The sequence below is a fragment of the Rhagoletis zephyria genome, unplaced genomic scaffold (assembly GCF_001687245.7).
Source record: "Rhagoletis zephyria isolate East Lansing unplaced genomic scaffold, Rhagoletis_zephyria_1.1 Rzeph_scaffold_04859, whole genome shotgun sequence".
Lineage (NCBI taxonomy): Eukaryota > Metazoa > Arthropoda > Insecta > Diptera > Tephritidae > Rhagoletis > Rhagoletis zephyria.
In genome coordinates this window covers 1-27,062 of record NW_016161942.1, presented here as the reverse complement: position 1 = coordinate 27,062, position 27,062 = coordinate 1, and the positions used below count along the sequence as shown (strand labels likewise).

Below are 27,062 nucleotides of genomic sequence, written 5' to 3'. Positions count from 1 at the left end.
TCATGCGTGACTCATATTTCAAAGCGCACAAAGTAAACACAGTTATACCATAAACATTAGCATTGACACTAATTGTTTGCTGTACAGAGACAATTTTGTAGAGTAGGGGATCTAGTTGGTAGACGAAATGGGTATAAGAGCTAGCCAATACATGCTACGTACATTTTAATGCATAGTTGTAGTTTTTTAAATAAAATTTAAACGAGCCAACCTCGGCCCAAAAATGCTCTGCACATATACATATGCAAGTATGCGTAAGAGTTAAGTGTTTTAGTTAAGTTCTTTTCCAAATATAATCCAAAGTTTAAAATCGTTCAATATTTGCAGGACTTTGGATACTGTAACTCATATAACAGTTATATTTTAGAGCTGAAAGAGATAGGGCCTCTCACCCAAAACTAATTCATTGCCTCGAGTCTATGAAACCGCAGTTAAACCTATCTTCCACGGAGCCCTTATCTGGTGGAACTCACGATATTGTCTGGAGGTATATTTTGCCGAGATCTCCACTATGTACAGGTTTCCTTACTTCTGCAGTGTCTTTTGTGCGGAAATAGCTGCCATCAGTGAAGCGGCATACTTTATGCTGAGGAGCGTGATGTCAGTTAGGGATGTTAGCATATAATAGTATAGCTAGCCGGCTATCATGACCCTGAGCGCTATGTTGCTTCACTCAAAATCGGTCGCAGAATGTCTGACCTCAATACCAACCGCGTCGGAGTATTTTCTAATCAAACTCATTTGGGTGCCGGACCACAGTAGCATTACAAGAAACTGCGAGGCTGATGACTAGGTATGGAAGGGCGCCCTTGAAACATTACTACCCGATACGTAGTTCACTCTTGGATGGTTGGGTCTCATGCAAGCTCAAGGCATGCAAGAATACAAGGTTGCGCCCATTAGAGACGATTTTTGTTGGCTAGCGGCAATTCGGCTACTGAATAATTGGTTTCCGTTCAGGTATTATTGGGGAATATCTCTTAATTACATACCAGTTGTGGACAGTTAAAATGGGCCTAGTTCCCGAAAATATGCTCTCGAAAAGATACTCCTCAAATTGAAACGTCGATACTGAACGATTTATGTATTATTATGGGTTTGAAAATTGTTATCAGGTGGTCTCTGGGTGCTAAAAACTTTGAATATACCACGCTTTTATGATTGGACTAAAAAGTAGAAAATAATATCCCTCTGTCCCATAGAGTTTGTTCTGATTTTGAAATTTTAGCAACAGTCATTATAAACAATGAGATTATGATTGAGATTGACCTGAATTGATATGAAGAGTAATATATGTATGTATGTGGGTATATGAATAACGACCGCTTAAAATCTACCTTAAATTTGTACTTTGTCTGTAGATATTTTAGGTCTATGTTATGTAGTTAGACTATTAAGTCTAATGCGCTCCACGTTTTTCGTTTTCAACTTTTGATAAAATTTCAAAATCAGAAGTTATAAAAACAAATTCTGTGGGACTGAGAATTATTATTTTCTAATTTTTAGTCCATTTGTAAAAGCGTGGTATATTAAAAAGTTTTAATTTATTTTTTATTTTATTTAATCTCTCCTTAATTCCAAAACTACAGTTTTATGTCAAATTATAGGCGATATAGAAAGTGTAAAGGAACAATTTAAACTTCTGTGCAAAAACAACCAGAAATGGGGAGCAAAAGATTTATCGCTTTGAGGAAGTTTCAGTGAAAAAATGGTGGACGTAGTGGTGTAGTGGTTAGCAGTGTGTGCTATCACTCCGCAGGGCCTGGGTTCAACACCGGTTCTACCCAACATCAAAAAAAAAGTTTATAGCAGGCAATGGCAAACCTCTGAGTGTATTTCTGCCATGGAAAACAGCTTCTCATAAAAATACAATCGCCGCTTGTCGGAGTCGGCGTAAAAGTGTGTGACAACATCGAGGCGCACGCCACAAATCAGGAGAGAAGCTCGGCCAAACACTAACATTAGTATTATTATTGTATTAAAATGTTACACAAATGCTACTTTGATTTTGGATTCTTCTTCGCTATTTGCTTAAGTATGACGAGACGAGACTCGAACAAAGCCAGCAATCAAAAGGTGTCCAGACGTTGCCATTTCCTGCAAATACGAAGATGAAGAGAATACACTGGAGATATGAAGCGTGCTTCACGAAGAAGAACCCAGACCAATGGATAGGGTCGATGTTCATGTCACCCTATCGAACCAGACGCGGTGAGTACTGCGAAAATACGGCTTGAAAGCAGCAAAACCCTGGAGCCGACGGAATATCGGCTGAGCTGTTCATAGCCGGCTTATGTCTGTATATAACAGCTGTTAAGTAGAATTTGGTCTGCTGAACACATAAAATGGCATCGCCGGTATCGGTGTATAAACCAGGAGTATAAGTGCAGAGTTTTCCAGCTTAGAGAAGGAGGCAAAAGAAGTTGGGCCATTGGTGAACGAAAACAAGACAAAGTATCTCCAAAGAGAACAAGCAAAGAATAACTCTTGCCAACAGGGCAAGCGGTAGGCCAGCAGAGCCTTCGCTTGACGAAAAGAAACTATGCTCCACAAATCTGTCGCCCTTTTCCCGTGTCGTAAAAGATGGCAAGGCTTTGGAAGCTTTCAAAAGAACTATTCTATGTGTAAGAAGATAATGGACGACTGGTATCAAAGAAGATGCACAGACGACGGTACGAGCTTTGTCGATGTAGGCATAGAACAAATAAATAAGCAGTCTCAACCAACTTTTTCCATTACTAAATTTAATATCATAATGGAACTGCTTTAGGTTTTTGGTAATTTGATTTAAATAATAACAAGTAAGAAAGTTCAAGTTCGGGCGGAGCCGAACAATAAATACCCGGCGCAGGTACCGCTACATGGTAAGCCGCTGTGTATAAGTTTTGAGTAAATTAGCGTCCTTAAATTTCGAAATATTGAAGTTTCAAGCATTTCTGAAATTTGGCGTTGTATGAAAAGTGGTCGTAATTTGAATCTGATTCCAATAATTTTCAACGTTTTGCTTCTATGGGGCAAGCACAATAATTATACCGAGTTTGGTACAAATTGGTAGAACGGTTACCGAGATACATATATGTGATCATAAGTGGGCGGTGCCACACCCATTTTCCAAAATTTTATCATAAACGTATTTCTTGGTAAAAAATTGTTGCAAGCATCAATTTTGAGTAGCTTTAATATTTATTGATTTATCGAAGATTTCGTATTTCTCCAAATTACCGTTATATGGGAGGTAGGCGTGGTTATTGTCCGATTTTGCCCATTTTCCATACCGTCCGTCCTATGCTCGAAAGAAGTGCACGTACCAAGTTTCGTTAGGATATCTCAATTTTTACTCGAGTTATCGTGTGCACAGACGGACGGACGGACGGACAGACAGTCACCGCTTAATCGATTCCTCTTTTCATTCTGATCANTGTATACATTTGTCTATATCTATCTCGATTCGTTTTGCCTGTTACAAACAACCGTTATGTGAACAAAGTTATAATACCCTTGTGCACAAGTGCGCTCGGGTATAAAAGTCACAAACTTTCCATGCCAATAACCCAATTCGAAATGCCATAACAAACTTACTGGTAGAGCTGATAGCATTTTTATGTTCTCCTTTATACACTAACATTATTTAAATATTCGTATGTGCACATACATATGTGTGAAAAGAAGCTTGCGACATTACCTTGACACTATGCGCCTGTAAAATCCTTTCACATACTCTATTGTTATTGTGCATGTGAAAAAAATTACAAGATCATAGCAAAATGCTTAAGTAGAACATGCGATATCCTTGAATAACTATTTGCAACCCAAAAAAGGAAAAAAAAAATAAATACCAAGTAAAGAACGGCACAAAATTTTATGCTCGTTGCTTGTCGATAAAATGCTTAAGGCATTCTATGTAAGTTTTAAAGTTTTATTGCGCAGAGAAGCGAAAAAGGAGAAACGAGTAATTTCGATAATGTCTTTATGAATTGAATGCTTAAACTGGCATAGGCAGAGCAATTTATGTTTCAGAAATAAGAAAGTTTTTACTCATATCAAACATGTGTGGGCACCAACACCAACACTTTGTAGATTTAATAAGACTACAGCGACTAGCTTTTGCACACAGCTCCGCTCGCGGTTTAAAATTCGTTTTTAAATTTATAGAGGAATAAATCATATCATCGAAAGTAAAATAATTTATTCAAAAACAGTGCTTATTTTCTAGAGGTTTTAGAAAATGGGCAATTAGTCGAACTTCAGCATAAAAAACTACTTAATTTTTATAGCAAGTCTTTATACTATATATGTATGTATATACATACACAAATATTTTACAAATTATTTTTAGGGAATTCTTTGAAAAATGTGCCTGAAGAAAAACACTTCTTTGTTTCATGTCAACATCTCATTGTTATATTTTAAATGAAAAACTAATGTGGAGAAGTAACAAGAATTTTTATTTTTTTGAAAAAATGGTAAAAGTGATAGCTATTTCGGCAATCACCATATTTCCTCATCAGACTTCTTACAGTAAGATTCGAACTGACGACCCCACTGACTCAGCCAGTTGCCTACGCACTGTGCTAAGTTCGCCTTGTAAATTATCCTTGATTTTTTCCCATTATTGTTGCTTTTCCACAATAAGCTTTTCATTAAAAAACGGCCTCGAGCTCAATAAAAATTATTGAATTTTTTAAAATATTCAAAATATTTTCAAACTAAAACTATCTTAAACCTCTCTCTTGAGATACTTTTTTATACTTATGTCAATGTAGTTAAGAAATTATGCCATTTAAAATCATTTCGATTGATACCCATATTGTAAGAATTCATTGAAATGATTTAAAATTTTGAATTTTACATTTTAAACGAACTTTTTGAACTTTTAAACAAGTGGAGTCACTGCTACACATATGTTGCTTAGAAATAAAGCATTTTCAAGACTCTTCCGATTAAAACCTAGACTGTAATAACTCACTTAACTTATAATATAATTGTATTTGACTTTATATGTCAAACAGATGGCAACCCTCTTCAAAAACCTCAGAAAACTCTACATGCTAAAGCTGAACATTCCTAATTAAAACTAAACTAAATTGTATTTGAATTTAGATTTCAAACGGGTGGCAATTTAGATTTCAAACAGGTGATACATATTCCAATTATCAAATTTCTTTAATTCAAGAAGAATTTGATTTTTCAAACAGGTGGCAACCCTCATGTAGTTTAGAACTAGAACCCTTGGCTTTTTGAACAGTGAACAAAATTTAATGGGAATCGAATAAGTAATTAAGGAGTGAAAGCGTAACAAATAAACAAAATTTAGGAAGGATAAGGATTTCATTAAAATAACTCATACAATTTAGTTACACTTTTAAACGTTTGTCAAACATTTGAAAAATAATTCAAAATAAATCTTTCTCAAACATATTTTCTTTTAGTCGTCATCATTTTGTAATATTTCGACCAACTTAATGATTAAACTTAATTTATTTCTTTAAAATGTGGCAACCCTTTTTGGGAATGTCTTTGAAACAAATCATTCATCTACTTTTTTCGATTTGCATCCATATTGTAAGACTTTATTAAATTTATTAAGGAAGGGGATTACAATTTTAAGCAGTTGGCTACCCTCTTCATCATATATTAAAAAAGAGCTTTCTTAACCTTCATTCGCTTGATAATATTTGGTAATATTTCATATAACTTATTAAAAAAAATAGAATTTGACTTTTTAAATAGGTGGCGTAACAATCCACTCAAAAATATTTTCGTAATAAAGCGTTTTCAATCCACTTGTGAAAAATATGTTTCGAAACGGATGCAGCTTCGCAAAACTTCTCGTCCTTTACACCCACATTGAAACATTTTGTTTATTTAATTTTCTAATTAAATAGATCTTTAATTTATAAACTGGTGGCAACCTTCGTCAAAAATATTTTCGAAATAGATCCGGCTTTTGTAGAACCTCTCCAGTTTGATGTCCACATTAACACATCTTATTTAATTTGTTAATCAAATTGATCTCGAATTTATAGAGAGGTGGCAACTCCCTTTATAAATACTATTGAAATGAAACTTTATTAAACCTCTCTAGTTTGATACCAATATTAAAATATTTCGTTTAAATTTTAATTAAATTGATTTTAACTCTTTGAATGAGTGGCAACCCTCTTCAAACTATTTTCGAAATAAATCGTGTTTGAGCTCCATTCGTTTTCATACCCACAATGTTGTAATACTATTTCTATTTAAACTGCTAATTTATCGAGCTTAACTTCTTAAACAGGTGGCAACCCTAATAAATATTTTTTCGAAATAAACCATTTTGAAGCTTCTTTCGTTGGCATACAAACTGTTGTAATATTTCATTTAGCATTAACTAATAATTGATTTCAACTTTTGAAAAAGGTGGCAGCTCTCTTCGTAAAATGTCCTATAAGTTAATCCAGAGGATAACCTATCCGTGCGCCTAATTTCAATGAAATATGTGCAGTCATTTTAGCATGAAACAAACTTACTCACAAACTTTCACATTTTTCTATTCAAAAGGTTTCTTAAATAAAATACTGATTACTCATATCTTGTAACTTACTTCAATCTCGAATCTCATACCGTTGTTGACAAAAATGTTATTTAAAATTTGTAGCATTTAAGCAAGCGAGTGCTTTCTTCTCTGTTCATACGTAATACGTATGTTCTACGCATTTGTGTGTTACACATTCTTCTGATGGTAATATTAGTACCTAAATATGTATGTATGTATGTATGTACCTACATATATCCTTTTCTCATATGCCAAAAATGTTTTTGATGTTCTCTGTTTCGCCAAGCAAACAAACTTAGATATACGCTTATTTGTGCATGTCCATTACTTAGCCCTCTCTCCACTTCCCCTTTATTTCACTTACATTGTTGAACTGGCCTAGAATGTCGTTTGCTTGTTGTATCCTGTCGATGGCATTCCAAACATACACTTACATTTGTGAAAATTTACTATTTGGCTTACCCAGTGAGCAAAAGTTAACAGTTTTCATATTTACAGACATGTGCATTGGCGGGCGGTAGGATCGAATCTTTTGAGCGAAACCTTTCCTTCCACTACACACAAAACCTCTAGAAGTAAAATCTACAATGGAGGAAAGGACGCGGATTGTCGTCTCACTATAGGCATGCCACAGGTTTTATAAAGCAGATTAAGGATGAGGCCATTAAACAATTCACAAAACAAGCAATTTCTACTTAGTCCTCTGTGTTATAAAAACGGCCGGAGATTGGCGGATGAATTGAGTTAGCGAGGTCAAGGAGATCTCGATCGATTTAAAGACTTCGTCATTAACAATGCTTTCCCACTCAGCCTGCGGGCACTGCGGTGGGCCAGGACTTCTCCTCTTTCACGCTAAAGGTGCACTGGTAGAGGGCAACGAACTGACTGAGTCAGTCCATAACACGTCTAACCCTGTCAGTGTCACGAATTGGGTTGGGAAACTGTAGAGAAAACGCATCCGATACCGCTATAAATTCTGAGTGAAATTTGCACTCGATTTCTGCTTACTTAGCACCTACTTTCTAAGGAATCAGTTTTTACACTCAGAGCCCAAAGAAACGGAACTAAACTACTCTGTCATCGGTAGTAGTCAAATTAAAGAGCTTAAACCGAAATGCGAGCAGGCTCCGGATTTTGTAAGTGGTTGAGGTCTTGGGAATAATTTTGCATCACCTCACTGCAGTCTCTCTACTTCTGCACCTTAAAACAGGCCAAAAGAACTTGTTTTTATCCCAAAATATTTGATCGCAAGCGATGCGGGCTTTGGACTTAATTCTGATACCTCGCGGTGAAGTTGTTGACGCAAGATAGAGTTAAGTAGGATACGGTGATGGTATTGACGCCAAATACATTGAACATCACAGCTTGTCTAGAGAGGTTATAGTTGCCTACTTACATATATCCAAATAAAACCCAGTGTGATCCCTAGTCTCCGAAAATCGTCAGGAAATAAAAACGAGCCTCATAAAAGACACACATCACAATGAAACATATCGATATATTAATGCATCTGTCAATTTGACCTCATCACTTTTGAGAACTAATCGATAATGGATAATTATAATTATTCAAGAATTTAGACTGGAAAAATGATACCGATTACTTCTATACATATATACTATAAAAACAGTAATTAAAAAATTTTGTCGATACATATTCGATACATTTTTATAACCAAAAAATGTGTATAATGTTAGTATACAAATCGTATACTATATTCATAATTTATCGAAAACTTTGTCGAGTAATAATAATCGAAAAATTTATCGATTTGCACAATTTTTTATTTAAAAATGTGTAATGAGTAAACAAATTTTATATTACGTTCATAATTTAGCGATAACTTTTCCGTGTAATATTAACCTAAAATTGGTCCGATAAATGCAGTGTAGTTTTTTAACCAAAAGTGTTGATTTAACCTGTTGGTTTATCGACATGCTTTCATGTCATTTAATTATTCGATAAGTTTATAAACAATTTAGAAAATGACTACTATGCCCATTTTTGCTTTCAAAACTTGTATAATGAGTAAAAAAATCGTCCACTATAAGCATAATTTATCGATAACTTTGTCGAGTAATAATAATCGAAAAACTTAACCAAAAAAATTTGTGAATCTTCCTTTTAAAACGTGTGCAATGAGTATACCAGTCTACTAATGTTATAACTTATGGATTTCACCGAGTGATAATAATCGAAATTTCGTTCGATAAACGTTTTGATAGTTTCCAATTGAAACAATTTATAATTAATAATATAATTTAAATCTCTTGATATAACGATATGCTCCCATGCTATTTAACAAAATGCACGATATTGGTATATGTCTCTAAGGGTTTGTCGTACATTTAAATAAAAGCGTCGTCTCTTAAATTTGTTAATTGGGTACCCATGTCAGCAGCAGACACAAATCGTTGCAACACCAGCAGCCAACAGCCAACAACTCAACTCAACTCAACTCAACTAAATATTGCTACATACACTTGTCAGTCGCATGCAACCAATTTGGTATAGAAATTTGTTGTTACTGCTACCGTTATTGTTGTTTGCCTGTAGCCATATTGTCCTCCGGCCGAAATGACCTGCTTCCTTAGCCATTAGCAATGAGTGTGTGAGTGCTTGGCTTGTATGTGTATACATCTTCACTTAGATCTGCATATGAAATATATGCTTGTTGTGTGCCACTTAACATGCCGTCCGTCCCTCCTTTCCCAACCTCTTCTTTCAACGCTGTACCCACCGCATTTGGCTTTTTGTCGTTGCACGTCAATGTCATCGTCATCACCGTCGTCGTCGTCATCGTCGNTCCCAACCTCTTCTTTCAACGCTGTACCCACCGCATTTGGCTTTTTGTCGGTGCACGTCAATGTCATCGTCATCACCGTCGTCGTCGTCATCGTCGTCGTCGTCGCATGTCCTCACTTCCTGCCGCATTTCCTTCCTGCGTGACTTTGTAAATATTTGTGATTTTATAAATTTTTTACCCGCAACCGGAGAAGAACTTACGCCACGACTATGCAGCAATTCTTCATCGCATGCGAATGCCGCAACGTCGTACGCAGCCTGACCAAGCTTCAGCCGGGCAGTGTTTTTGGTGCAACTTCGTCCTTCGCTAAAGGTGACCCGTTTTTGCTTTATTTTTCCCCTATATTCTCTGACGAAAACGTTTGCANTGCAACTTCGTCCTTCGCTAAAGGTGACCCGTTTTTGCTTTATTTTTCCCTTAAATTCTCTGACGAAAACGTTTGCGGCACATGCTCACTCACTGAGCGCAATCAGTTGGTAGCATTTGTGTCGAATTGCATATTTTTCCAATGTGAAAATATTTTTTTCATTTTATTTTCGTGTCTGTTTGTTCTTAAATGTCTTGTTTGTGTCACCTTCTATTTTATTCGAATTTTAGTATTTTTATCAANTGGTAGCATTTGTGTCGAATTGCATATTTTTCCAATGTGAAAATATTTTTATTTTATTTTATTTTCGTGTCTGTTTGTTCTTAAATGTCTTGTTTGTGTCACCTTCTATTTTATTCGAATTTTAGTATTTTTATCATTTTTTTTTTGTGCGGCATTTATGGAAGATTTATGTGTTCATGTTATATCTATGTATGTATGTATGTACATAGGTAGATTATTCAAATCTCAAACGCATTAGAAATTCTGAGTCGATTTAAATAGAAATGTAGTTGGGCGGGCAAAGATAAGAAATTTGCATTAGTATGCCTTCAGGGACACAACATTAATCATTGGTTATGAATTCCATGGCAAAGTCGGTGCGTGTATGTACATAAATACACCCCGTGTCATAATTATAAGCGCACCACATATTGAGAAGTAGCAACAATTTTTTTTTTTTTTTAGTTTTTTTTTCTTCTAAAGACTATAGTTTATCCTTTGGCCAGGAAAAAATAGACCACCCGACGTTTTCACATTCTACAGGCTTAATACTTTCGACTGATATATAATTTGTTCATTTAACAAATGAGTGCAAAATTAAAGAAATAATAATTTTGAATATTTAATTAAAAATATCCTGGCCAGGATTTTTTCACCCAACCCACTCGCGAAATATTTCCTAACACGTTAAATTTCATACAAAATTGATTTCATCCATTAAAGAGATGGATGAAGGTCGTGCCCTGTTCGAATCTTAGATTATAATAACAAACAAAAAAAAAACAAATTATAAAAACTTGTCAATATGTGGTGCGCTTATAATTATGGCGCGGAGTGTATTTTTAGCACGAGAACGTTTTGGAAGGAAATGCTCGCTTTCCTATTTATGTGAGTGAAATATCTGAGACAAATGTGCTTAAATTGTTAAATTATTTTAAATCTTCTGTCACTTTGGTTGAAAACGGAATTAGATACAGAAGTATCTGTATATATAATACGCGAATTCATTTTTTGTTCAGCATAAAAGATCTATCTGCACCGCTCTTTCGATTTTCAAAAGTGGGTTGTCAAATGAAAGCGCTTAACCTGAAAAGAGTTGCCAACAGTTAAATAATTAAACTCAAGTTATTTACTATTCAATGCCCTCAGATCCGCACCGTTTGTTCGATTTTCAAAAATGAGATACGAAATTAAAGGGTTTAGAGTGTGGATGTTCAGTAAGGTTTTACTTTTTCGAAAAGAGTTGCCGCCTCTTAAGAAATTAAGCTCAAATTGTTTTAAAAGTAAAATCAGTTGTTACAATATGGGTATCAACCGAAATGGTTTTGAAAAGGCTTTATATCTTAATTACATGTAGGAGGGTTGTCACACGTTTAAAAAATGTAATTCAATTTTAATTAAAGGAATTTGGTAAGTGAATAAGGTAATATGGGTGTCAAGCAAAAGAGGTTTAAGAAGGAAGTAGTTTGGAAATATTTTTAAGAGGGTTGTCACCTATTTCAGAAGTCGAATTAAATTATTTTATGCCCAATTTATATGAACTATTAAAAATGGATGTCAAATGAAATATGAAATATTTATTTTGACAACTTAGAATATTTTTGATGTGTTTTAAGGTTTCACCCGTTTAAAGGGTTCAATAAAAATAATTTAAAAAGTTAAATGAATTGAATTAAATAAATGAGAATGGGTATAAAATTGTTAATTTCAAGTTTCCACGTGTTTAAAAAATATATTTCCGCTTAATTCATCTGTTACTTGAAATGTTTATAACAATGTCATACGAAAAATATTTAATAAAACTTTAGTACGAAAATAATTTTTAAGAGCGTGGCCGCCTGTTTTGAAAGTCCTATTTAGTTTATTTATACATAAGCCAATTGAAATTTAAGAAATCTTCAAATTGAACATTTAGAACTTTTTAGGGTGCCAGAAAAAAGCTGCCATCTGTTGAAAAAATTAAATTCAAATTATTTAATAAGTTAAATGGATTGTCAAAGGATGGGTATCAATCGAAACAGGATTGAAAATAATTTATTACTGAATTGCATTTTGAAAAGCTGCCATGTGCTCAAAAAACAAATTCAACTTAATTCATCTGTTAATTGAAATATGTATAACAATGCCAGACGATAAAAATATTTTAGTTTGAAAATATTATAAAAGGGGTTGCCCCCTGTTTTAAAAGTCGAATTTGTTTTACTTATACGCAAGTTAAATAAATGAAATATCGAAATATTAGTGTCAAACGAAAGAGTTCCAAGAAAACTTTAGGCTGATAATATATTTAGTCAGGGTTGCCATCTTTTTTTGAAGGTAACCACATCTGCGCCGTTATTTCGAATTTCCAAAAATTAAATTAAAAAACTGGAATTCTACATAGATGTGCACAGCTTTTTAGCTTCACAGGGAGATTTGAAATTTGATGAAATGAAAATCGACACAAAGCCTAATTAGGAAAATATTTTGCAGTTCAAAATCAATTTAATTAATATATTAAATTAAATAGTTTATGTGGAAACCACATCAATGAGAGGTTTACGAAAGCCTCTATTGGAAGAACCTTTTGAAGAGGCTTGTCACCTGTTTGGAAATTTAAAATCAGTTTAAATAACTAGTTTTAAGAAATATATTAGTATGGGCGTCAACCGAGAGAGCTTTAAGAAAACTGGTTTCCGAAATAGTTTTTAAAAGGTTTCTCACCTGTTAATTAGTCCAAAATCAATTTAATTAATAAATTAAATTAAGTATTTTATATGGTTATCTCACGAGAGGTTTAAGATAGCCCCGTTTCGGAAATATTTTTGACGAAGGTTGCCACATATTAACAAATTCAAGACCAATTTGATAAACAAGTTAAATAAAATATTTTAATATTGGTGCCAAATATATTTTCTTTATTTGGGTATCGAACGAGAGAAAGAGCTTCAGTACGAAAATATTTTTTAAAGGGCTTGCCACCTAGTTATAAGTTCCTAATGAATTTACTTACCAAGAGAGAGAGGTTTAATTAAGTAAGCTTTATTTAACAAATATTTTTGTTGCAACCAGTTCCATAGTTCCAGTCCAATTTAATGAAAGGTTGAATGAAACATTAAAATGCGGTTGCCTAAGGAACGTACCTAATGAAGACTTTTCTCAAAATATTTTATTTATCTGTTTTAAAATTCAAATTTAGCTTAGTTAAGTTGTTGCGCGGGTAAAATCAATTAAGCTATAAAATCAATATTAAATCCCCAATAGGAATCATACTTTTTAATTTATAAGAAATACATACATACATATATTCCACTTTTCCATATTGCGTACTGGCTTTCTCTTCAAAATTTTAATCGTCATGCAATTGCATCTCTTAATAATATCCGTTACACTTTAATTTTTCCTATCAGTGAGATAATTAACTAATTAACAACCCAAATAGCAGCATAGCACTCAGGTTCTGCGCTAGATAAGTATTTGAGTAGTTAAGAGCTGGCAATATTTGCTGATGGCAAAAGCACCAGCACGATGACTGGCATCAGCATCATCACCGGAATTAGTCAGTGAGCGTTAACAACGACGATGCCATAGCTTCAGTTTAGTACACCTTAGTGCACACACACGTACACCCCTACAGTCGCATACATACACACATCCATACACATATAGCAAAAAATGATTATTAGCAGGCTTCCACGGCCACTTTTGCTCTCATTTAGCATGCTGCAGTGACTACAGCCACTTGTCCTTGCCCGCGTAGCACAGTACGCTATGTTTATATGGATGTATATACGTATGCTGTATAGTATGTATGCATTGTTTACACTTTACATAGTTACTTTTCCTGCCTGCTTTCAGCTATTGCCAAAAGTGGTGAGCTTATGCGGGACAATATTTAACTTAAAACATCGTCGAAACGGACAAAGGGCTCATAAATAGCATAGCACAGTGCACAGCAGGGGGCTGGTTGCGGGCAAATGACGCCTCACTCGCAGGCTGGCAGGAAGCTGTTGCTAATCTGTATGCCTAAATCTCTGCAGCTGCAAATATTGCCAACAGCATTCAACTACCAGCAACACCAAGCACTAGGCGATGGACTGTGTCATCATTATCGCCATCGTCAGCATCAACGCTTGCACAGATTTTCCAAACCGAATGAATGCTGTTCGTTTAGTATACACTTACCCTTATGACCTCGGGACATGCATAATGCGGCGATCCACATGAGGTTTCCAACATTGAACCGGCCGGTTGCAGTGAAGCCATTCCGAAGTCGGCAATTTTGATGTTGTTCTTTTCGTCCAATAGCAAATTTTCGGGTTTCAAATCTCGATGACTGCAATGTGTGGAGTAAAGAAAAAAGGAAGGTGATGAAAAATTTACGAATTTCGATGTGCATAAGAGAAAGTATGTACACATATATGTATGTAAGTATGTAAATATGCTCATGTTTGTAGATGGTGCAAGAAGATTAGACGGAAAAGTTATTTAATGCTTGACGACGTGGCAAATTGGCTGGGCCAAAGAGTTTAGTTGGCAGCGCAACTGGGTGACAAAGCTTTAGTGGCTAGGAGATTACCGCCACTAACTAAATATGTAAACATATGAAAATTTAATAAAATAATTAAAACTAGCTAAGTTCTGCACAAAAATTAAGAATATAGAAAAATTATGTAAAATTTGAAAAAACCTAGATACTTCGTTTTTCAATGATATCTCATTATATCGACCCCTTTGCGCGAAATTATCGTATGTGGCAATTTTTCGAAATTGACATTGGTAAAATATTGTACCTAAAATCTCTATAAAAATTTGCTGTATATTTTATCGTATGTTACAATGCATTTTTCCTTCTGGTCGAAATTAACGTATGCGCTACGCAAAAGTATTTTGTACGTAATATCTAGTAAAAAAAAAAACAAAAAATTCAAATATTTTTAAAAGTAGTAACAACGCTCTCCAGTAACACCGCGCGATAGTAAATTTTACACATAAAAAAGGCACTACATTCGCGAAGCTAGGGACCAAAAATATAGTAAAACTGCTTTTTCCGGTTTTCTCTTTGACGTCAGAATTTTTTTTTAAGGAATTCGAAATTTGAAATTTGTGATTAGTTCAAAACTTTTGAAAAAAGTTCATTGCAATTGAGATTAAGAATATGGGTATCAAATGAAAGAGAAAGTTTTGTAAAGTTAAAAAGGATTAAATTTTTTACGCATGTGGACGAATAGGTATTAAAAATGTCCTTTTAAAATTTTAACCTTGAATATGGGCAGTGTTTATTTCTGAAAAAAGAAAAAAATTATATACACGCGACGACAAAATCGAATTTTGTCTTTCAAACTTTACTGGCTTAAAACAATAAAATTGATTAAGAGAGCATTTGCAATACCTATTTGGCCTTTAATTTACATTGCACTGAAATTATTAAATCATCTTTCAAAGTCCGTTTAAAAAATCCTAAAGTCTGAGGGAAAACTAAAAACGCAGCTCTACTATATTTGGCCCATAGTTTTGTGAGTGTATTGATTGTTTTATGAAATTCCAATTGAGTGTTCCAATAAAAATTGGAATTTTTGTTTTGCAAATCAGCGTCATCTTAAAATTAGTGTATTTTACTTTCATTTGCCAGCACACTAGATTTCTTACTCTGGATTGGTTTGTTTTGGCAAGAAGAACATTTTCACCATTTAATGTTAATATGAAGTATCTCAAAGTTTTAAAATGAAAAAAATTAAAAAAAAATAGCTGCGACAGATATTCAGCATGCTGTAATTTTCTTTACTTTGGTGGCACACTCTTGCGACTTCACAGATATGTTATATTTGATGCCAACTCCCATTGCCTCTAATATGGAATTTCTATTTGAAAACTTCCCAAAGTTATTTGAAAAAAAAAAACAATTATGTATTTGTCAATGTTATTGTGGCTTATTAAAATTTTTATTTTTTAATATTTTTATTGAGCTTTGTACCACGATTGTTTATTAGGAAAAATTNTTTCTAGACTTCAGCAGTGATCGAACCTGCGTAATCAATGTTCAAAGTCAGAAGCGTTAACCACTGAGCTATGTACATTCCGTAAACTCTTGTTGCTAATTCATTTTCCTTAATCAACCAACTACTATCAAGTGCAGCTGATTTGCCGCTATTTAAACTCTGCTCCTCTTCAGGAGAATCCCAATAACTATACCCAATTATTAATTTAACCGTTGTTTCATAGTAACTATATTTTATATGTCGGCTAAAACCCCAAGAGAATGCCACAAAATGCAATGGGGATAAATAAAAACTCTGTAGTAATAAAAAATAGTTAAATAAACAATTGGATATTTTTATTGAAAGTCTTCTGAAGAAAACTAGAGTTCTCCAATCGAAAAATATTGATTTTCAAGAATTCTATACCATTTCTGCGGAATGTTGTTTTTCCCCCCTATAAAATACATGGAAAACTTTGAGCGCTTTGAGCGACCTCTTAAATATTTTTTTTATTTAAAAATAAATAAGTAGGTGTTTATATTTTCTCGATATAGAACACTCCTAAGGGGTGGGAGCATTAAAATTCCGACTTTACTTATTTTGGACCACCCTAATGTACATAAAACTCTTTAATCATTTATTAACTATATTCCTTAATTTTACTTACCATATTGAATGTGAGTGACAAAAATCCAGCGCTGAGATTATTTGACGGAAAAATTTACGTGCCTCCTTCGGCGTCAGTCGTCCTTTTTTCACCAGATAATCGAATAGTTCGCCACCAGAGACATGTTCTAATATTAAATACAAATATTTCTTATTTTCATAAACCTCGCTCAATCCCAAGACGTGTGGATGATCAATCAATTTCATAATTGCAATTTCACGTTCCACCTTAAAGGGAGAGACGTAGAAAGTGAGAAAGAAGAAAGGAAAGAATATTAGTTAAATTAAGAAAATTAAGCAAATGGTACTACAGTAGGTGATGCAAGTATTATTTCTGTGGTAAAATTATACCCAAACTGGTCTGTGTAACTTCATTTGATTGTGCTTTACTTTTAGTATTCATGGGATATGCAATAGCTAATCCAGTGATTTCATAGAGACCAGCTTAGTATGTAATTGCATTTTAATTAGGTTCATATTTACGCGTTTCTACACGCACTAATAAAAGCTCTTATATTTATGCACATGTACATGTATAAACTTGTATATATGCATTTAAAATTGCTGAATTGCTTGCCCCTACTCTATTGGGATGTAGCCTATTTACAGGCTCACTCAAAACAATTTATATGCAGTTGGCATAGGCATATTTCGATTGTATTTAATTAAACTGATATTGTGTGAAATTGGCTGGTGTGCTGTATATATCAATTTTTTTTTGTGGTGAAATTTATAAAATTAGCTGTTCGGTTGTGTTATGCGAATAAATTGAATTATGTTTAACAAGGGAATTGATTGTGACTAATTACAGTATATATTTGAAATTCTATAGCCGCTATAAATATGCATGTGTGCCAAATATGTTGAGTTTTTTTTTCGTAAAACATTTGACACAATAATTTATGTTTTTTCATATCGGATATAAAAATAAAAAAATTAGTACAATACATAGTATCATGAATCCTACTGATATTATAAATTTGACAATTTTTGAGCGAGTGAGTGACTAAGTCACGAATTTCAAAGAAATTTAGCGAACAGATAGGCTATAACCTCGCTTAAAATACAGCATATGGTTTGATGAGAGTTTCCACCTTTTTAAAGAGATGAAATCAATTAAGAAAATACCACTATGACGTGGATTTCAAACGAAAGGGTGGCAAAACGATTTATTTCGAAAATACCACTTAATGGTAAAAATTTTAAATCTATTAATTAATAAGTGAACTGAAATAGCACAACAATATAAATGTCAAACAAAAGCGCTTCAATAACGATTTATTTCGAAAATATTCTTTACGTAAATTATTTTAAGATGAGTATCAAACGATATGGGCTTCATGTCGAAAATCTTTATAACGAGCATAACCACCACTTTAGGTATTTAAAATCAATTTAATTGACAAGCTAAATTAGATTGGAAAATTTCTCTGAATTGGCATCCAGTACACTAACTTTCATGGAAACCGAAGAAGTTATATTAGACAATTATAATTTCGATAGGGCAGTTAATCATCTAAACGTGATCCTAAGCAAGTGTTTCAAGCTGAGTTGTCCTATATATTGGCCACAATTAAAGCCCAAGCCGGTGTGGTGGAACGAAGAACTCTTCTACAAAGTCAAACGTAGCCGACGTGAGGAAAACTGGAACAAATATAGAACCGGCTTTAACAAATACGAGAGGGTCTCACAAAAAGATGAATGTAAAGAGATCTGTGGAGCGCTGGTGACCACAAATTAGGTGTCGAGGCTCCGCAAGGTAATGACCAGATGGACGCAATTGGAAGGTCTCTAGGCGGCAAACCCTTGAATGTTTAATAGGCACCCACTTTCCAGGTAGCATGGACCAATTTTTCGCAAGAGCTTAAGGCAGACATACTTGCCGCCTTTCTGGATATTGAAGGAGACTTCAATAATGCCCAAACGGTGATAAGAAAGGCTCTCTCTCAGTACTAGTGATGTGCTGAGTCGATACTTTTGAGTATTGATTAATTCTCGGTACAGATTTAAAAAGTATCCAATACTTTCTATGCAAGGTACCTAAATGTTTAGGCTTGCAATAAGAACGCATATAGACAAAAAAAAAGCAATTCAGGGGAGCCTAGTCTATCAAGAGCCGAGTGTATGGGCTAATAGAGCTTTTAATACTGATTCAAATATATAAATTGTTCCTGATTGGAAACTATTTTTTTCTAGATGAATCAGACGATGTTATCTTGACTTCTTCATCCGTCATAGCATTTTTCTTGAATGTTAGATCTACGAGGGGAAAAACTGATAAAATTGTATTTTACTGTTGCGATAAGGTCAAGAGGCGATGATTGGGTTGTTTGCGACAGCAATATTCTCCATATGTAGATTCCACACTGCTCAGTACAAATTGTTCAACTTTTGAGAAAGCATCATACTTCATCTAAAACTACTTTCTAAAACTTTTATTATTGCCTTTTTTTAGGTCCAAATTCTACTTAACATATTAATCTTCATTAATTGGGATCCAGTATTTGCGGAAATATCGTAGTGTATATGAGAGGTGGGCGCGGTTACCTTCCGATTTCATCCATTTTCGATACACCACACTTTTTTAGATAAGTCGAAACGTATACACCGAATTACCTTCCTTAAGTATAAGTATGTCTATAAGTATTACCAAATACTCTCACTTACTGTCTACCAAAAAAATGCATGACCTCAATAAGCAATGCAGATAGAAAATATTCTTTTTAAGCTTGATATGTTACGTCAAATCTGTCGGTTGCTAGAACAAACTATCGCCTGGCTGCCGAACATTTTTTAGCCACCATCACTACGGAAACATTTGGCATATTTTTTTGTACTGCAAAAGTCTCAAAAACCAATGATTAGCCACTGTCTTCAACGTTCATATGTATCAACACTGAAATGCTGCTTTGTAATTTTTCGCAACTACTACTTACAAATTTACTTCTTGAATTCTTTAAATTAAATTTAATAAGAGCAGAAGGTCATTAACCGCATTTCCGAAGCTATATTATAACCATGGCGTACAACAGAAACTGTGTAGCCAATTAAAGTTGGCTGCCCACACAACCCGACTACCACGATTAGCATTTTTTGTTTCCTTTCATTTATTTCCGTTTTTATTATGCTCAATTTCTGTTAGTCAACTATACTGCATAGTTACATATGTATGTACATATATTTGTAGAAAAACACGTGTCACTAATGAAAATTTATATCCGTTTCGCATACCAGCAACCGCTCGACAAACAATACTATGAGCATTAAAAAACAAAGGCAAAATGCAGACAAAGCAAAAACTATAAAACACAGAAGAATCAAAAAAAAAAAACACAAAAAAAAAAGTAAAAAATATTAAACACAAAGCCGAAAATAGCCAACCCTGCTGTGAATTTTTATGCGCGGAATACCCTTGAGAATATCAGCAAAAGCTTTAGGCTTTTAGGTGAAAATAACAATAACTTCAAACCTATACATACATATCTACATACAGACATATGAATGTATGTGAATTTACTTGTACAAGTTAGTAGTAAAAAAACACATGAAAGAAAAGCATTCAAACGATAATCGAAAAACTAGTCAAGCTCAAAATGTTTGTGGAAGTATGTATATCGCTGACAAGCCACGGTCAAGTGTGAGAATGTGTGTCGTAACTGCTGTGTATGAGTAAAGGCCGCTCAACCAGTTTGCGTGCGGCAGTCGATTTTCGGCCGACAGGCAGCCCGTCCAGCTATTAAGCAGTTAGTGAGTATATGCATTAGAGAAAGGGCGCACAATATATTTTTTTTTTTTAGAAAAAAAAAACACTAAACATTAGAAATGGATCCACAAACTATGTATGTGCATATGTAGATAAGCAACCAATACCATGCAGGGAATTGAAGTGGTTTTTGTTGTTGGCATGTAGGGCTTATTGAACATAAAATAAATGGGTTTGATGGTTGAAAGGAGTTTATTGGGGATAAAAGAATTGGAGAAAAGCTTATATTTATTCGATATGCTCAAGGCAATAGAAAATTGATATGAAAGGATTTGCCTACATAAAAGCGAAAATATTGCAAAGAGAAAAATTCAATTAAAATGTAGTTGTATAGTCGCGGTTATTTATTTATCCAAATCCAAGGAACTGCAAGCAATCAATCAATATGCAAACAATATAAATACAAAACAAAAAACCCAATTACGTAGTACAAAATAAAAAAATACAATAACACACAAAATAGAAAAAGAAAAATACCAAATACGAAAACGAAATAAGAAATAACTACAATGATCCAAATGAAAAATGGAGAATACCAAATGCTGAGAGGGCGTACTTCAACCAAATTCTGGCATAGGGTGTTTTTCAATAAAATTCTGAGATAGGGCGTTTTCGAACTGGCTACCGAGATAGGTCGATCTTCAACTCAGTCATCGATATAAAAAAATAAACAATACGAAATACAAAGTGGAAAATAAAAAGCACAAAAAACCACATAGAAAATACACACATAACCAAAAAATATAAAAAAACAAGTAAGAGCAGCGCTGTCTTCGGCTATGCCGAAGGCTTCATACCTTTCATGAACATCTGCAAATTTTAGTTTGACAGATTACTGATTTTGAATACATCTGCATACATCGATAGAGGAGTTACATACTTATATAAAAAATCGCATCTAAACAATCAGAGGTATGGAAGATATACTTTATATGGTACCAATCTAAGTGATTTTCACTGCTATGTGATCGGTATGTAAACCGGTAACACAATTTATTGGGTTTAGTTTCCTACATAAAGGAGATATATCGCAAAAACTGGTATCTGAACAATCAGTGCTATAGGAGATAAAGCTTATACAGCATAGATTTTGACGGTTTTCTCAGTAGACTTTGTATTATTATTTATAAAATATCTTACGAAATTTATCGGTTTTAGCTGTTCAAATAAAGGAGTTTTACAGTAAAATCCCATATCTGAACAATCAGATGAATGGAAGATATATGTTGTAGTCACCCGATCCTTGTTATTTTCACTGTAAGTATTCTGTTAATAATGAGTGAAAATTGTGCGAAATTTCATGTTCCTAGCTGCATAAATGGAGGAGATATGATAAAAGACCTCATATCTGAACAATCAGTTGTATGAGGGCTGCAGGTTATAGTGACCCGATCTTCGTTATTTTCACTGTAAGTCTTCTGCTGATAATGAGTGACCACAGTGCAAAATTTCATGGTCCTAGCTACATAAATGGATGAATTATAACGAAAAATCTCATATCTGAACAATCAGTTGTATGGGAGCTATAGGATATAGTTATCCGATGTTTTTAATTTTCACTGTAAGTTTTTTGTTGATAATTATTGAAAACAGTGCGGAATTTCCTGTTCCCAGCTATATAAATGGAGGAGTTATAACGAAAAATTTTATATCTGAACAATCAGTTGTATGGGAGCTATAGGTTATAGTGAACCGATATTTCTAATTTTCACCGTAAGCATTCTGTTGATAATGGGTGCAAGTGCTGCAAAATTTCATGTTCGTAGCTGCATAAGTGGAGAAGTTATAACGAAAAATCTCATATCTGAACAATCAGTTGTATGGGAGCTATATGTTATAGTCTTCCGATTCTTCCGGTTCCGACAAATGATTAATACATTATAAAAATACACCCACCTACCAAATTTGATCCGGATATCTTGAAAACTGAGAGACTATATTGCATACAAACAGACAGACAGACGGACAGACGGACAGGCGGACAGACGGACATGGATAAATCAACTCAGCTCGACGTTCTGATCATATAAGTATACATTTTAATGGGTCTATCTCTTTTTGGTCTGGTACTTACAAACATCGGACCAAAGTTATAATACCATTTCATGCTCATGAAAGGTATAAAAATACACTTCAAAGCGTGACTGTTGTGCTCTGTTGGCAAGATCTTTATGACTAAGTCATAACTATGACTAACCTTAAATTTAGTTTAAATTAACAAAAAGTTATAGGCAATTTTGAAAATAATAAATTTTATGTTAACTTTTTGAAATGGATAAAAATTTATGTCCAGGTTTTAAGTTACTAAAAATGTATATGTATTCAGCTTTTACACCACCAAAGAGTTATGTTCAGTTCATAGAAGGCCAATATTTGATGTCCAGTAAATGGCCAAAATTTGTGTCCGGTTATTATACGACCATAAAAGCAGTTAATAATTTACCAGAAATGTAATGGCCAGTTTTTTGATAACTAAAACCTAGTACATCTGTCCCGTTTTTAAGTTAGATGAGAACAATTTATGTCCCATTTCTGAATGATTAAAACACAAATTCTGTTTTTAAATACCAAAACAGAATATTCAACTTTTAAACTATCAGATTTATGTCCGGCATTTAGATGAACAAAAAGTTATGTCCAGTTTTTAAATGTTCTAAAATATATATGCATTCATTACAATATTTTTTTTTTAATTTGTAAGCCACCAAAAATTTATGTTTATGACAAAAAATTATGTATGTATATTTTTTTAATCCACATACAGCCCGCCTAACTTCAATAGGTACACATATTTTCCTCAAGACCGAAACTAATTTCTGGATTTGTGTGTGTCAGAGAAGTTTCTTTTTGCTATCATTTTTACGAATGATAAAATTCGAAAGAAAGCGATGAAAATGAAGAGAGCACACCGACTGTTTACTTTGTTCGAATATGCCAGCAAAAGTACGCACCAATTCGTACTACAGGAGCTGTAAAAATAATAATAGCGAAGCAAAGTGGTAATTTTTTCAGAGCTCGTCCTACTCGCAGGACCTAAACTTAATGGAAAATATTTGGAATTGGATTTTTTGCAATATCTGGGTGTCAGACAATCGATGTGATGATTGGCAGTTGTTCTTTCCGGCGAATAAAGTGGTAAGCAACGAGATGTCCTTGAATTTTTTAAGCGCCTCTTGAATTTTCTGCCGAATAGGAGTTTTTTCCATACATTGGATTTGAGGATGTAGTATCCAAAATCAAAAGTGCTAGTTAGTAGAACTAAAATGAATAGCATGCTTTTGTTGATTACATCTAGTTCTTTCCTTCTGTTAAATCCAATGTCCCTATTCACATAAATCAAAATGATAAGCATAATTTTCGGGTAGTTTGCTAAGAAATGGAATATAATCAAGGCGTTTCTTCATATGCACCACTTTTCTTTGAAATTAATCATTTTTCAATGATGCCCACAAGTCCAGATATAAGCATGGATCTTGAGGAAAATATGTGTACCTATTAAAGTGAAGCAGGCTGTAAGTATCCAATTTCTTAACCAACAAAATTGTTTTAAATTACCAAAAAACTTTCGCACAATTTTTAAACTACAACTTTACGCCTTGTTTTTGTAGGAATAAAAAATGATGCCCAGTTTTTACTTTCCCACGTTCATACATATAAGCGATGAGCGAGTAAAGCCATTCAATACGCAATTTTTAATTAAAGCCCAAAAAAAGCCAACTTCCTCCTTGGTATATGTATGCCTGCGATGACCTTAGCTGCGCAATATCTACAGTCTTTTTTCTTTCCTTCTCACAATTCATTAAGTCGACATGGCGTATACGTGACACTAATTTGGCAACATTTTTAAAAGTTAAGTTGTATGTCCAGATAGATATGTACATATGTTTGAGTGAGTGGTTTAACAGTAAATTTTCATGTTCCTATCGTGCCACTAAAAATAGCCACTAATGTAAGCGCCGCCCAAGCGTTACCGCTGCGTGTCTGTGCTAATGACTTATATCGTTTGCACTATCGCTGTCGCCAGCGATACCCGCTCGCGGCGCGGATCTACAAACCACTTATTGCAATCCATTTGCTGAGATAGCATCTATCGTTGTATGTTTATTTTTTTAGTTATTTGCTACTTCGCTTTCTACCACTGCACTTACCTTCATTAATACCGACTCGCTGAGCTTCTCGCGATTGATTATTTTAATGGCCACCTTACGACCGAGCACACAGTGCACGCCCAACTTAACCAGACCTATAAAACAAAAAATGAGAAGACATTAGTAGACGAAAAGATAAATTTACGTGAATGTTTGCGGGTAAGAAGGAGCAGGAGAAAGAGGCGTATGCGTCAAACGGGAGGCATTGAAAATGGTTTATTTGTGTTTTTTTTTGTTTGTTTGTTTGTTTCAAATGCCACAAACACACACGCATAAATTAACGAGTACTGCTAGACTTCATATGCATACGAAATTTATGCAGCGCTAGCAATCGATTGTTGCCATGCATGCATAAGTGCAAATGTATGCACATTAGGCCGGGTCGGTAGATTGTTATAAAAAAATGGAACGACACCAATGTGGACGATTATGTGTAGAATAAAAAAAAGAAAAACTGAACCACTCCAACTACCACTTTCATTAGCAATTTAAGAGAAAAATGTGTTGTTTTATATTTTGTTAGTTTTCATTTTAAATTCAAATGAAAAAAATTATTTTGCACCTAAATATCGAATGTAAAACTGGCTATTAGGACCACTAAAGTATATTTTTGGACGACCCTAAAAATATGTTTATTTTCATAACTTTTGCTTTTGATACACTATTGTTATCAAATGATATATTGCTGTAGTCACAGTAATAACACCCACAGTGCAATTTTTTCATTATTCTCCGAATAACAATTATGGGAAGAAAATAGCGTAGTCGTCATGCTCCCTACAACAATATATCATTCATGAAAAGCGCGCATCGAGTGTCAAAGTTGAGGCAACAAATTAACTTAAGGGTGGTTAAAAAAAAACAAAATTTCATTTTAGAGTGGCCAAAAATAAATAAATTCGGTTTAAGGTGGTCCAAAAAAATTTTTTGTCGAGACTCTCACTTCACACAAATATTCGAATATACGTTTTTTTTGAACCAACTTTTTCTTGCGAACCGCTCTAATATAAATTTGTATGTCTGACGTCGCTATGTAGCATTCAACGCCGTCTGTACGTCAATTGGTTATTCTTCCCAACGGACGTACTGCTTATGCATGTGTAATTGGCACAGTGCTGAGTATTTTCGCAGTTCATTGCATACTTACATAAGTATGAAAGCTTGTGTCTGCTGTGTGTTTGTGCCTAAATATGTTTATGGCACATACATATGTATTGAACTCTCCACTCCTTCTTTTTGCCCCTTTTTTATTCTACCCGCCACTTCACTACTCTTTCATTGTTTTTTATGCACATTTGTGCCCTCTTATACATAAATATACTCACCCGTTTGTCCTTTGCCCAGCGTCTTCTCCAGACGGTATGGCCCCACAAATTGGCAATTTTCCGCTGTCGAATTATTTTCCTTCTGCATCTTGTTGCTGTTATTTGCTTTTGCTGTTGCACTTGCTTTTTACAGTAATCCAGTTTTTGTTTTTGCTTTTGTTTTCGCTCCGTCTTTATTATGCCGCCTGGCCGCTTACGCCTCTTTGCTGCTACTTCGACTATACTACTAAACATACGCTCTGGCGCTAGAATTTCCATACACATACACCTACAAGGAACTTATTTAAGCACTTTACTTGTTCTCTCGGTCTTTTTTTCTTTTGGTTACAACTTTTTTTCAGCACACTTCGTGCCGTTTTTTTTCTCAACGCTAACTTCAATGATTTTCAAATGTTTGCTCAACCTTTGTTGTTGCCGCTTTTTAATGCTTCTTCCTAAATTGTATTTAAGTTTGTTGCGCTTAACTGTACATACATACATATACATATATACTCGTCCATTCCTCCTTCAGCGTGCATATGTGCCATGTGTGTAGGTCGTGTCGGCGCCCACCTTCTCTGTCGCGTCGCTGCTTCACTGCACTATTTGGGTTAAAGTTCGTTTTTAATTACTTTTTCACTGCAGCTCACTTGAAATTGCGTGTTGGTGTTTTTGCTCTTTGCACTTTTTTCTGTTTTTCTGTTTTGAAGGCTTTGGCGTTTTATTGGCTTTCCCCTTTCACGTCCGCACTTACAGTTATACTGCAATTGCATTTACTTTCATCGCTTCTTTCAATTTCCCCTTTTATATGCTGCTTTGACGCAGAGCTTTCACAATCGTAGCATTAATTGGTTTTGTGAAAAAAAATCTTTCACATAAAAGCCCGTTTCGGTTGATTTAATTTTTCATTGCTTCAGCTGCAAAATAAAATTTTAATAAAAATAGGTATTGATTAGAAAAATGCAATCGGACTTGTTAATTTGGTTTGGTGAAAGAGAGATGGGAATATCAATTTGCATTTTTGTCAACGAACATATTCGTATGTGGAAATTCAAAGGAAAAATTACTGGCAAAGGATATCTAAATTTAATTCCATGAAAGACTAGGTATATTTTGTGTATATGTACATATATTAGGGTGGTCCTTAAAATACCGAAGTCGTGAGGCACATACATAAAATACCGAAGTCGTGAGGCATCCCTTTATTTTGTACAAAATAAAGGCGTCCACCAAAATTATAAAATAAATAAAAATATTCACATATGTAATACATACATTAGGGCGAGCCTTAAAA

At 34.2% G+C, this 27,062-nt stretch overlaps 1 protein-coding gene across 1 annotated transcript in view; it reads right to left on the bottom strand.

Annotated features, from left to right (window-relative positions):
- Nucleotides 1-26,681, bottom strand: part of sff (BRSK family serine/threonine-protein kinase sugar-free frosting) — a 42,801-nt gene extending 16,120 nt beyond the window's left edge. The window contains exons 1-4 of the mRNA XM_017626818.1: nucleotides 25,790-26,681; nucleotides 24,465-24,559; nucleotides 16,555-16,781; nucleotides 14,095-14,245 (exon numbers count right to left, since the gene is read on the bottom strand). Of these exons, the coding sequence (XP_017482307.1) occupies nucleotides 14,095-14,245; nucleotides 16,555-16,781; nucleotides 24,465-24,559; nucleotides 25,790-25,877 (561 nt within the window). The 5' untranslated portion in view covers nucleotides 25,878-26,681. The remainder of the gene's footprint in view (nucleotides 1-14,094; nucleotides 14,246-16,554; nucleotides 16,782-24,464; nucleotides 24,560-25,789) is intronic.
- Nucleotides 26,682-27,062: the final 381 nt, after the last annotated feature.